Source organism: Miscanthus floridulus, chromosome 3 (genome assembly GCF_019320115.1).
Source record: "Miscanthus floridulus cultivar M001 chromosome 3, ASM1932011v1, whole genome shotgun sequence".
Lineage (NCBI taxonomy): Eukaryota > Viridiplantae > Streptophyta > Magnoliopsida > Poales > Poaceae > Miscanthus > Miscanthus floridulus.
In genome coordinates, this window is record NC_089582.1 from 30,031,213 (window position 1) to 30,042,799 (window position 11,587).

Consider the following 11,587-nt stretch of genomic DNA (forward strand, 5'->3'; position numbering starts at 1 on the left):
AGCGAGAAATCTGGAATAGAGGATATCTATATTTGGATATCCAGTTGAAGAGACTGTTGGAGGGTATTTTTTTATCAAATCTCTATTCCTGTAAATTAGCAAAGATATAAAGAGTCTCTTGGAGAGGTTTTAAACTTCTAAACCCACAAGAGCGTAGGTACCAAAGACAATCTATTTTCGCTGAGTTTAGCATAAACCCTTTTATAAGATTAAATTATGAATATTTGTATTCATCATTATACAATGTTGGCTATTGGGTCATGGGCCAGTTTAATTAGAAAAAGTAAAAAACGAATTGGACAAATAGGTCATGGGCTTTGTTTGTCGATGGTGGAAAACTCGGGCCATTCATGAGGTGCAGCCAAGAAACGAGAGAAAGGGCAGAAGTTTAGAGTTGGGCCGGCCCAGAGAGGAGAACGGAGGGAGAAAAACAATTTTAGATTTGTTTTAAGGATTGAGAACTGGAACTCATTTGAATTCACCACTTAAACATGATATCTAAAAATCATGGTAATTTCAAATTCGTCCCCAAGAAACCTGGATAGAATATTTTGGGGATTTATCTTATTGTCATTTAAGCACATTTTATTACATGCACAAGGAGAAGTTACATGCATACGGGAGGGAAACCCCGAAGAAAAATCAGGAGCTATTATATACATAAGTAATAGCTCATTTTTATGTAGTTTTTATATGGGCTGTCACATTATGTAAATATTAATTTGAAACATGGTATAGATATAGTTTGGACAACATGTCCACAACATTTCCATTGCATTGGTCTGTAACATTTTTCTCTTATCGTTGTCACATTTTCTATAAACGATTTTTCTTATCCATCACAAAAATGCAGGGTTATAACCCCGGGATATTTCTAATGATGGTTTCTACAAAAAAAAAACGTTATAGAGCATCAACGTTACTCAGTTGCAGTGCAGTGCCACCTAAGTTCGATCTAATTCTCTTCGACTCAAATCCATGAGTCCATTTCTCTTCAACTCAAATTGGATTTGCAAAAGAGCTCCCAAAAGAGATGCGTCTCGTACCGTACGTCCAAACACCGCCCAAAGAAAACGCATCTGGATAGTCGACACAAGCACAAGCACGATGGCAATTCGTTTGACAGAAGATCAGATTCAGACCCCAGCCGGTTTCGGTTCACCAATTTGCAGACTAGTAAGTACAATTGCCTGTAGTCAATCAAATACTAGTAAGATATTTCCATCTTCAGAATACAAGTCATTGAAAAACACCTTCTGAATACGGCTGGAAATCGACCCCAAAAGCTACGTAGAAGCTTTCAGTTTGGGAATTCTGCTGCACCAAGCATGGTTGGAAAATACAGCATCGAGCTTGGAGCAGAACTGAAGAAACGAAAACTCAGTATCAATGTCAGTGTCACTCACCAGATATTTCATCAGTGGCGGCACAAGATGACACAGAAGGGGCACGTATTCCCAATTTCCTAGCGACTGTATTACTGGAGTAGCACACTACTCTGAATCCAACACCTTCATTGCTTACTATTCGTCAGCGCTGCCGACTCCTTGTACAGAGGAACATAGTAGGGAACAGGAAGCTCATCGCCGAGATCGCCGCCACTGGGACCGAGATCAGCGACAACACGGACCTCCCTGCGATCCATGTCGTACGCCACCAGCTTGCGGTCCCAGTGCCGGACAAAGAACACCCAGTTCCCATCCGGATGAACAGCGACGACGCTGTACTCGACGCGGAACTGGCACGCGAACCTCCCCCCGAACAGCTCCGGGAACCCGACGGCGTGCCGGAGCACCCACTCCCCGGCGTCGTAGTCCCGGAGCACCCACACCAGCATCCTCAGCGGCGCCTCCTCCGACAGCCGCCCGTGCGGCGGGCGACGAACACCGAGTGCCAGTCCTCCACCACGTCGCGGCGCGGCAGCGGGATGGCCCTGCGCGTGCGGCCCTCCGCGTCCACGGCCACCAGGTTGTTGGGGCCCGACGTGCCGTCGGTGTCCACCACCAGGTGCAGCGCGCCGCGGGCGACCGCGGCGCCCGTCCCCGGCTGGATCAGCGCCATGCCGCGGCCCCAGTCCCGCCACCCGCCGTCGCGCCACGCGCCCGCCCTGTCCGCCCACGCCCCGGTCGATGACCAGTAGGTGTGCACCGCCCGCACCGAGTCCATGTCGTCCAGCTGGAACTGGAGCAGGTGGAACACGTCGAAGGAGGAGGCGTCGAAGAGCAGGTACGTGAGCGCCGTCCGCTGCGAGGCGCTGGGGACCCAGCCGGGTGGTGGTCGTCCTCTTCCGCTCCGGGACCGTGGCGTGCGGGCACGTGCGCCGCGAGCTCTCGGCGCCGCTGCCCACGCGGCGGCAGCTCTCGCACGCGCCGTCGGCGCAGAGGAACCCCGCCAGCGTCTGCGCGTACCGCTGGCAGTGGAGCGGGTCCGTGACGAGGCCGCACCAGGCCTTGGAGACGCACTTGAAGCGGTGGAGGGAGTTGGCGGGGAGGAGGCCGAACATCTCGACCAGCGCGTCGTCCGGGACGACGCAGGGGCCGTGCGCCGCCGCCGCCGCGCGCTGCTTGGGGGGTCCCGGGCCGACCATGCCCTCCGCCCGCGTAGCGAGACACGGAGCCACGGCCACGCCTTTATTTTATTATTTTCCTTGTGCCGATGGTGAGGTGTTGACTGGAACGGAGAGCGACGAAGACTATTGCCGCCGTGCGCCGGCTGATGAGTTCGTTGCAGATTTATGGAGTCCGACGATGGATTCCATGGAGTTTGCGACCAAAGCAAGAGAATGTCTGGCAGTTTGCACTTAACAATTTGTTTGATGAAATACCAGTTAGAACGTTTAGACATCTGTGATCTGTCTCATCCTAGCCGACGTGCCACATCACCACTCTCTTTAGTTTGGTGTGTTCGTCTCCTCGCAGTCGCAGCCACGCTGGCCTGGCCTGGTTTGCCACCCGCTCGTCGTCTTCGTCCCTGACGCTGGTGCTGCGACTCTCCTGGTGATTGAAAGTCAGCCACTGACATTAAGATAACCGCCTGTCATTCATCATGGTTTATTGGTTGTTTGTTGTGTGAGTTATGGATTGTATAGACTATTAGTGTTTACTGCAATACTAACATTAACCATCAATTTAGTACCAGTTACAGAGCTATGTCCTATGTACTTAGTAGAATGTAAAAGTACAATAGATTAGAAGTGCAAGAGCACCCAGTTACGTACATTAAAAAAAATCAAGAATCACATTGTTTGCAACACGTGGAAGATTTAATCCCTCAGCTTAAATGAGCCTATACAAATGGGTGAAATCAAGATTACTAATTGGAGCCAGTTGAGGATCCAGTGAAATCATGCCTTATATTTTGGGAGGGAGAGCTGCTGGAGGCATGCATCTGAATTTGGTGGCTAATAACAATCCATACTCTCAATACTTTCGTGAGTCATTCGGTTTTTCTTTTGTTAGTTCCTTAATCCTCAGTCACTTACCAGATATTGATGTAATAAATAGAAAAAATGATTCTTCACTGCCCACCGCTTGTAATACTCTCAATACTATTGTAGTACGTACTGATTAGAGCGTCCACAAGAAAGCTGCTGTCTCCAAGTCCTCCTAGGACATGGTGCCACTTATTCTTCAGCACCATAGTACAACAGAAAAATTGACCCGGAAACCATTTATACCTCCGAAGCTTACAAGGTTAATGTGGCAGAGCTTTCGGTTTCAAATTCCCATACAAATCGTTGCTTGCAACATGCTTATACAATTTTTGTTTATTAACACAAGAATGATTGGCTAAAATTATTATTGTAAATTGTCAATGCAAGGCAGTAAAAAAACATTTGGTGCCAATATGCCATACATTTGGCAGGATAGAAGAAAGAAAAAATGCGCCCCGTTCACTTACATCTGTATTACACATAACTCCATAAGTTATTGCAAAAGAACTAGCTCAACTATTGACTGCTATAACAAAGATTTGACTTTTGAGTTTTGACAGTAACTTGTCCTGCACAGGGCGATCAAAACAGATGGAAAGCAATCAGCATGAACAAGCAAGCTGGTCTTCGTGTCTTTCTGAACTCCAAAATCTCTTATTACCAGCTTCGGCTGCTGTTTAGCAGCATACAGAATATTTGTTTTGGAAACTAGATGTATCATGTAATCGCATCAATCGGGCAGATTTTGATCTCACAAATTTCAGTTTACACATTTCCAGTACACAAAGGGTTTGCAACATAGGGAAAAGCGGTATATTTATGGGGCAATTATGTATTTGACACTTAAACAAATCAGTCTTCTTTGTTTAGCACTAAAAATTTTGAACTTTCTTATTTAGCATCGAGTTAAAATTTTCGTCTGTAAATGGCACTACCATCTATTTAGTGCATCCATCCGTCAGTTGACTACGTTGACCCTGTCATATTTTTTTCGGAAGTACCAAAATGCCCCTTATACTCGCTCGCGTCCGGCAGCTCGTCTCCTGCCCAGGAGCTCGCCGAGGCGCGGTGGCCTGCCCTACTCTGGCTACTACAACCTCTACTTCGACAGCAACAACATCCTCAACCTCATCTACGACCGAAGATCAGCAGCAACTACTGGCCGGATCCCTTCAAGCGGTGGTGGGAGAACCACCGGACGGCCTACAAAAGCAGCCGGTACGGCAGCCTCGACAGGCGCGGCGCCTTCTCGGCTGACGATGGACTACGACGGCAACCTCCGGCTGTACAGCCTCGACGACACCAACGGGAGCTGGCGCGCCACGTGGGCCACGCTCCAGCGGCAGTGCGACGTGCACGGTGTCTGTGGCCGCTACGGCGTGCGCGCGTACCAGCCGTTGCCAGCGCCGGGGCTGGCGCTGGCGTGCTCGTGCCCGGAGGGGTTCGTGGCCGGCGACGCCAGCGACTGGAGCAAGGGCTGCCGCCGCGAGTTCCACGTCAGGTGTGGCGAACCTGTCTATTTCGCAGAAATGCCCAGCTTCGACTTCAACTACACCCCCGGGGTGTCCATGGAGACGTGCCGGAATATGTGCCTCAATGACTGCAACTGCGAGGCGTTCGGCTACAGGATGACCGCCGGCGAGTGCTACCCTAAGATCGCCTTGTGGAACGGCCGGACATCGGCAAGCAAGCAGAACATCTTCCTCAAGGTCCCGGCGAGTCTCAAGGTCAAGGGCCTGAACCCGACGGTGCTGGACTTCCATGGCCATGCCTGCACAGTGCAGGAGTGGAACGCCAGCGTCGTCGGCTCCTACTTCTATGTCAGGGACCGTGTACAGGGGCGTGCTGGAGGACGCCCGCAGCGTCGCGGTGAAGCGGCTAGACGACCTGTCGCAGGCCGACGAGGTGTTCCGGTCGGAGCTAAGCGTGATCGGGCGGATCAACCACGTGAACCTGGTCCGGATGTGGGGATTCTGCTCCGAGCACTCGAACCGGCTCTTGGAGAACGGCTCGCTCGACAAGGCCCTCTTCGTCTCCAACGGCGGCGGCGGCGGCGAGAGTGTGCTGGGGTGGCGTTCGAGGTACAGGATCGCCGCCGGCGTTGCCAGGGGGCTGGCGTACCTGCACCGCGAGTGCCTGGAGTGGATCGTGCACTGCGACGTGAAGCCTGAGAGAACATACTGCTGGACGCGGAGCTGCATGACGTCGGAGCTCCCAGACCGACGTGCTGCTGCTTGCCCGCATGGCCATGTGGCCGCCGCCGCCGCGGCTCGCCAGCTCGCCCGCTCCACGCCGTCCACGTGCTCCGTGCGCCGCCCAGTTCGCCCCGCTTCGCGCCGGCCGCGTCCTCAGCGCGCCGCCAATGGCGAGCAGCAGCAGCAGCACATCGGGTGAGCTCCGCGACGGCCGTCGATGGCGAGCAGTAGCACATCGGGAGAGCAGCAGCATGGACTTTTGCTGCAAACAAGGGCATTTGTGTCATTTTGCTAGCCACTTGACACTGTTACTGGTCTAAATGGACAACAGTGCCATTTACGAAAGAAAATTTCAACTCGATGCTAGATAAGGAAGTTCAAATTTTCTAGTGCTAAATATGAAAGACCGATTTGTTTCAGTGCCAAATAAATAATTCTCTCTATATTTATTCCTTCTGCTTAAAAAAGCATATACTTATCTCTAGTCAGAATAACAAAACGTTCAGACTTCAGACATGAAAATGATTCACAAAACAAACTGACTAGCATCTCTGAAACGTCATACTTTTTTTTTTACTATAAGGAGTACTAACAGATAAAATGAAAAATAACAGTTAGTAATCACTCACCACTTGTAAGGTCAAAGGACGCAGTATCTATACTGCTTATAATCATAAAAGGTAGCAGTTCAAATATATAACTTGAAGCCTTCAGAGAAAATCATCAAATGGTGGTCAACTTCATTAAGATAACTTATGTAAAGCCACCTTGCATGCACATAGAATACATGTAAAGACAAATATAAACATTATATGCCATTATTTTTATCCTTCACATGCACAGAAGAGAAAGAAAAAAAAAATCCACTTACATCTGTAGGCTAAACTATTGTAAAAGTACTAGCCCAACTATTGACTGTTATAACAACGATTTAAAAATAGCTCAATATAATGCATTTGTCTTATGCAGGGCGGCTAAAATAGACGCAAGCAACCAGCATGGGCACGCAAGAACTTCTATTTCCCTCTGTCCAAACTACAGAATCTGTTATTATCAGCTTCAGCTATTGATTAGCAGCATACAGAATATATGGTCTCCAAACCAGTTGCATCAAGTAATCAACATGAACTGGGCAGCTTTTGATCTTAATATGATACAAAAAAAAAAAGAATCAGCCTAAACATTTGTAATACACACATTGTTTGCAACACGTGGAAGATTTAATCCCTCAGCTTAAATGAGCACATACAAATGGATGAAACGTAAAATAACATCTAGTAATAACTCATTACTTGCAAGGTCAAGCAAAAAAAAATAAAAAAAAAAAATAAACCCAAGTATTTACTCTGCTTATAATCCTAGAAACACAAAAGGCAGCATTTGAAATATGTAATTTTAAGTTAAAGAAAATCATCACAAGCTGGTCAACTGCATTCATTAAATATGACAGGAACATGTAAAGTTACCTTACATTACATGCAAATCTCCCAACTGCATGTGGTAACTAGTCCAAAAGCATGAGACCGAAAACAACCATGCCCGATGCACCAAAGAAATGCGTCTACAGCATTACAAAAGGGTTACATTAAAACACCAGCAGAATAGATAACCTAATGATAATAGATTTATCCAAATTTGCACCACCTAATACGTAGATTTACCCACACTGCTAGTTGCCCATACTTGGAAGATCAAGCTCTTGCTGAACATTCAGAGAAGTATCCCACAAGCAACCTCAGTCCTTGGTGGCAAGAACGGCAACTCCATGAAACAGGGAATATACGGGGTAATAAACAGATAGTCCCCTCCTAGACTGCGGTGAGCATGCAGTTCCTTACTATCCATGTAATATGATACCAGTTTATGGTTCCTGTGCTGAGCAAGGATTATTGAATTGTGATCTGGATGAATGGCCACAATATCGAAGTTTATTTGGCAACTCATTGATCCAAAGAGCTGTGAACAGCTCACATTGTGCTTCAGAATCCATTCGTGTATCATAGTCCTCAAGAACCCAAACTGACAGTTGCGTGAAATGGAAAATGGAGTCTTGGAATTTTACATTACTACTTATGCAGTGCAGATGACCTTGGGATTGACCAAATAAAGCAGGTGCTGACACAAGCTTACCAGGCCAGCAGATGGTCGTACAAATTTTCCCTTCCCCATCCACCGCAACTATCAGATTCTCATCTTTCTCAACATGGTAGACAACAAAATGCAACAGACCATTGACCAAAGCCCTGCCACACGTGAATTCGATTATGGCTGCACCCCACAGTCCCCATTCACCGCCCTCTTCACCTCGTTCCCACTTGCTTGACCTGTCACTCCATGCCCTGGTTTCAGATGAGTAACCATGTGTTTGGTTGGAGGGACCATCGAGGATGGGATGGGACGACTCCACTTCTCGTGCTGTTTGGTTCAGGGGCGACAGAGGACGGGACCGTCCCCCCAGCGAATATTCGCGTTGATTCGAGGTCAGCCCCGTCCCTCCAAATCGAGGGGACGGACCTCGTCCCACATCCACGCCGTTGCTTCCATCTGCCTCGAGGACGCCGGGAGCGAGCGACCGAGGGCGAGGTGAAGCACGATGCGGCCGAATCTCAGCGGGCGAGCTCGAGCTCATGGCGGATCCAGACGCGGCAGAAGCGCAACGCGGCCGCCGGATCCAGACGTGGCGGTGAGCTCACACCGACCAGCGTGGGGGCGCGGCCCACGGCCCACGGCCCGCGGCGGCGAGCTCGGGCGCTGCCGGCGTGGAGGCGCGGCGACCTATTCTCCCAGATCTGGACCAAGTGGAAGCGCGAGGAGACAACCAGGTCAAACATCAGATAGGTGTGTGCACATCTTTTCTTATAGCTGTCTTCCAGTAGAGGAAGCAGAGGCGGACAAGAGCCGGAGCTGGCGGGCACAGTCACCAATTCCTCGGTCGCAGGGTTGCACACGATGTACCCGAACTTGTCCTCCGGGTGCACCCAAAGAGCAGGAGACGGTTGCAGGAATCCAAGAGGACCATGCGCTCGACCCCAGACAGTCTCGCCGTGAGGAAGGAGAAGGAAGGGTCAACTGGAGGAGCAGAGCACCCCCCCCCCCCCCCCCCCCCCCCCCCCGACAGGCTGGTGAAGTGCCCATAGCTATCATGCTCAGTGCCAGGCTGGTGAAGAAGCCTTCCAGGGTCTGGGGCAGCTTCTTGCGGTGGAGGGGGTCGGCGATGAGGTCGCGCCAGGGTCTGGACACGCACTTGGACCGGCGGACGTCCTTGACGGGCACGCGCGAGAGGATGTCCACCATCAGGTCGTCGTAGAGGCCCGCGACCGCCGTCCCCTTTGCGCAGTCCATGCCACCGGGAGTGGGGAAGGGTCGCGCCGCAAGCTGCGAGTTTTGCGGAGAATCAGGTGAGGTTAGGAGATGGATCCGCACGAGAAAGACAGGGACTGAGAAATGCGGCGAATGGGGAACGTACCGGCTGCCGGAGAGGGTCCGCGTCAATGGCGGCCGTGCTAGCCGGCGGGGGATTTGCCCAGATGGAGTAAACCCTCGCGGCCCACCCCTGTTGCGTCTCGCCTCAGGACAGGCAGGAATCAGCTGAGGCCTGAGGGGACCGAGGAGTTGCGTCTCGGACTGAGTCAGCTGAGGCCCGCCACCGCCGTCCCCTTTGCGCAGTCCATGCCGCCGGGAGCGGGGAAGGGAAGCGCCGCAAGCTGGGAGTTTTGCGGAGAATGAGGTGAGGTTAGGGTCTGGATGCGCACGAGAGAGAGGGACTGAGAAATGCGGCGATTGGGGAACGTACCGGCTGCCGGAGAGGATCGGCGTCGACGACGGCTGGGGACTCAGATGGGGGAATTTCTTCTAAACCCTCGCCCCTCTTGCGTCTCGCTCAGGAGTCGGAAGTGGGGGGGCTGAGGAAAAAGGACTTGGGAGGAAGATGGCTGGGTGCATTTTCTAATAGCCCAAGGTTTAAGGTGCGTTTTGCTAATGTGCCGGCATCACAAATTGTCGCGATTTGCAAAAATGGGACTCGAAACATTGGCCGTTTGCAGATTTGACACTGAACCTACATTCATAGATACAGATGGACCCATTTGTCATCCACCCAAGTATCATCGAGTGTCATTTTTGCAATTTTTTTCCAAATTGTCAAATTGAAACCGTGAACCCTTGTCTCACGCTGTTAGCCAGTGCCTCGTTTGTTTGTTTTTGCTAAAATGACAAATAGAGGATGCAGGTATGAACGCATTTCCTTTGCATTTCAAAATAAATAAAAGAAAAATGAAACGAACCAACAATTATGATTGCTCTTTTGATTCTCGACGAAACGGTAGTTCTTGCATAAGCGTCCGACTCTTTACTCGAGTATCGGGACGAACACGGGCGTGAGGCAATGTGACACAATCTTTGTTTAATATATCCAGTCAATTTATCCATAGCTTACTCCACAATATCTAATCAAATTCATTCATCTCCCACTCCGCCGCCCGCCCCGCTCCTCCTACCACAACTGCTCCCATGCCCGCTGCTCCTGCCGCTGCTTAGCGCGTCCGCCCCGCTGCTCCGTGTGCTCGCACCCGCCGCTCCTGCTCCGCCGCCGCTCCACCCGACGACGTCGACAGGTGCCGCCAGTGCAAGGAGAAGCGTCGACAGGTAGCCCTCGATGCAGACGGCGGAGGAGGCCACACTGAAATATGATGCATGTTGCAAGTGTACATTTAAAATGTTTTAGTTGTTTTAGAGGTATGTTCCAAGTGTTTCATAGGGATGTTGTAAAAGTAGATTGGGATGTTCCATATGTTGCAATGGTTGTACACGTATGTTGCAAGTGTCTGTCCCCAATGTGTCGGGGACCAAAAGTAGTGTACCCGAAGAAGAGGAGCGCTAATTCATCAGAGCGATCAAGAACACAATTACATTTCCCAGTGGGTACCGTCTCATCCAAACCACCAAGGCTGCGGGCTCCATTTCGTCTGACGTCCGAGGGCTGGCTCCGCCTCACCCGATATCCGAGGGCAGGCTCCGCCTCGCTCGACGTCCGAGGGCAAGCTCCGCCTCGCCCGACGTTTGCGCGCTGCTCCTTCATAACTACGCACGCAGATAAGACAGGGCACTCAAGTCAACCACAATACCGAGGACCATACCCTGCACGCCTATAGAAAAATACCGTCAGGATATGACAAGACAGGTACTGTAAGCTCTTCCAGGCATGTCAGAGCCCGAACAGTGTTGTAGGCACCGACATTTGTCTTATAGTGTTGTAGGCGCCGCCATTTGCCCTCGGGCGCGGATCCTAATGGAAGCTCACGACAACCACTACGGTCTAGGAGGAAACTCGTGTCACCTACAGTAACGGACATACGGTCTCTACACTGTCTGCTCCCTGTATGGCCGTGGATCAGCGCCCTGGTCCGTCGCGTCGCTCGTCGAGGCAGGATGGGACGTGACAACTTGCTGACCACGCCAGGACATGACAGGATCAGCGAATGTGCTCCCAGCGTAGGGCTATCCCTGGCACCGCCTACCATGTCAGCGGGGCTCGAACAGAGGAAAAGGAATACCTGATATCTTTGAAGGACCTCCTTTGCCTATGGTTTTTCTTCTTTCTCCCATATGTAATCACTGCTCTCCCTTGGCCTATAAAAGGGACGGCAGTGGTCGAGAGGGCGAAGCCAAGAATATACAATCGGTTGAAGAAATTTGGCAAGAAGTGGCTTGCCGAACTCCCGTCGGTCATCTGGAGCCTGAGGAACACTCCAAGCCGAGCCACGGGGTTCACACCATTCTTCCTAGTCTATGGAGCCGAGGCCATCCTCCTCGCTGACTTGGAGTACGGTTCCCCAAGGCTATAGGCCTACAACGAGCAAAGCAACCGCACTGCCCGTGAAGACGCCCTCGACCAACTGGAGGAAGCCCGAGACGTCGTGCTGCTACACTCGGCCAAGTACCAGCAAGCCCTACGACGCTA

General features: G+C 51.0%; 2 protein-coding genes and 1 pseudogene across 2 annotated transcripts; 1 reads left to right on the forward strand and 2 right to left on the reverse strand.

Annotated features, from left to right (window-relative positions):
- Nucleotides 1-1,193: 1,193 nt before the first annotated feature.
- Nucleotides 1,194-2,713, reverse strand: LOC136545352 (uncharacterized). Its single transcript, XM_066537378.1, has one exon. It carries the CDS (start codon nucleotides 2,585-2,587, stop codon nucleotides 1,514-1,516), a length of 1,074 nt encoding a protein of 357 aa, XP_066393475.1. The 5' UTR covers nucleotides 2,588-2,713; the 3' UTR covers nucleotides 1,194-1,513.
- Nucleotides 2,714-4,692: 1,979 nt separating this feature from the next.
- LOC136543426 (putative receptor protein kinase ZmPK1) lies at nucleotides 4,693-5,827 on the forward strand. The gene is made up of 2 exons (XM_066535879.1): nucleotides 4,693-5,160; nucleotides 5,213-5,827. The coding sequence occupies exons 1-2, from the start codon at nucleotides 4,693-4,695 to the stop codon at nucleotides 5,825-5,827; spliced, it is 1,083 nt and encodes a 360-aa protein (XP_066391976.1).
- A 2,267-nt stretch (nucleotides 5,828-8,094) lies between these two features.
- LOC136545353 (uncharacterized) lies at nucleotides 8,095-9,526 on the reverse strand (annotated as a pseudogene).
- Between the last annotated feature and the right edge of the window lie 2,061 nt (nucleotides 9,527-11,587).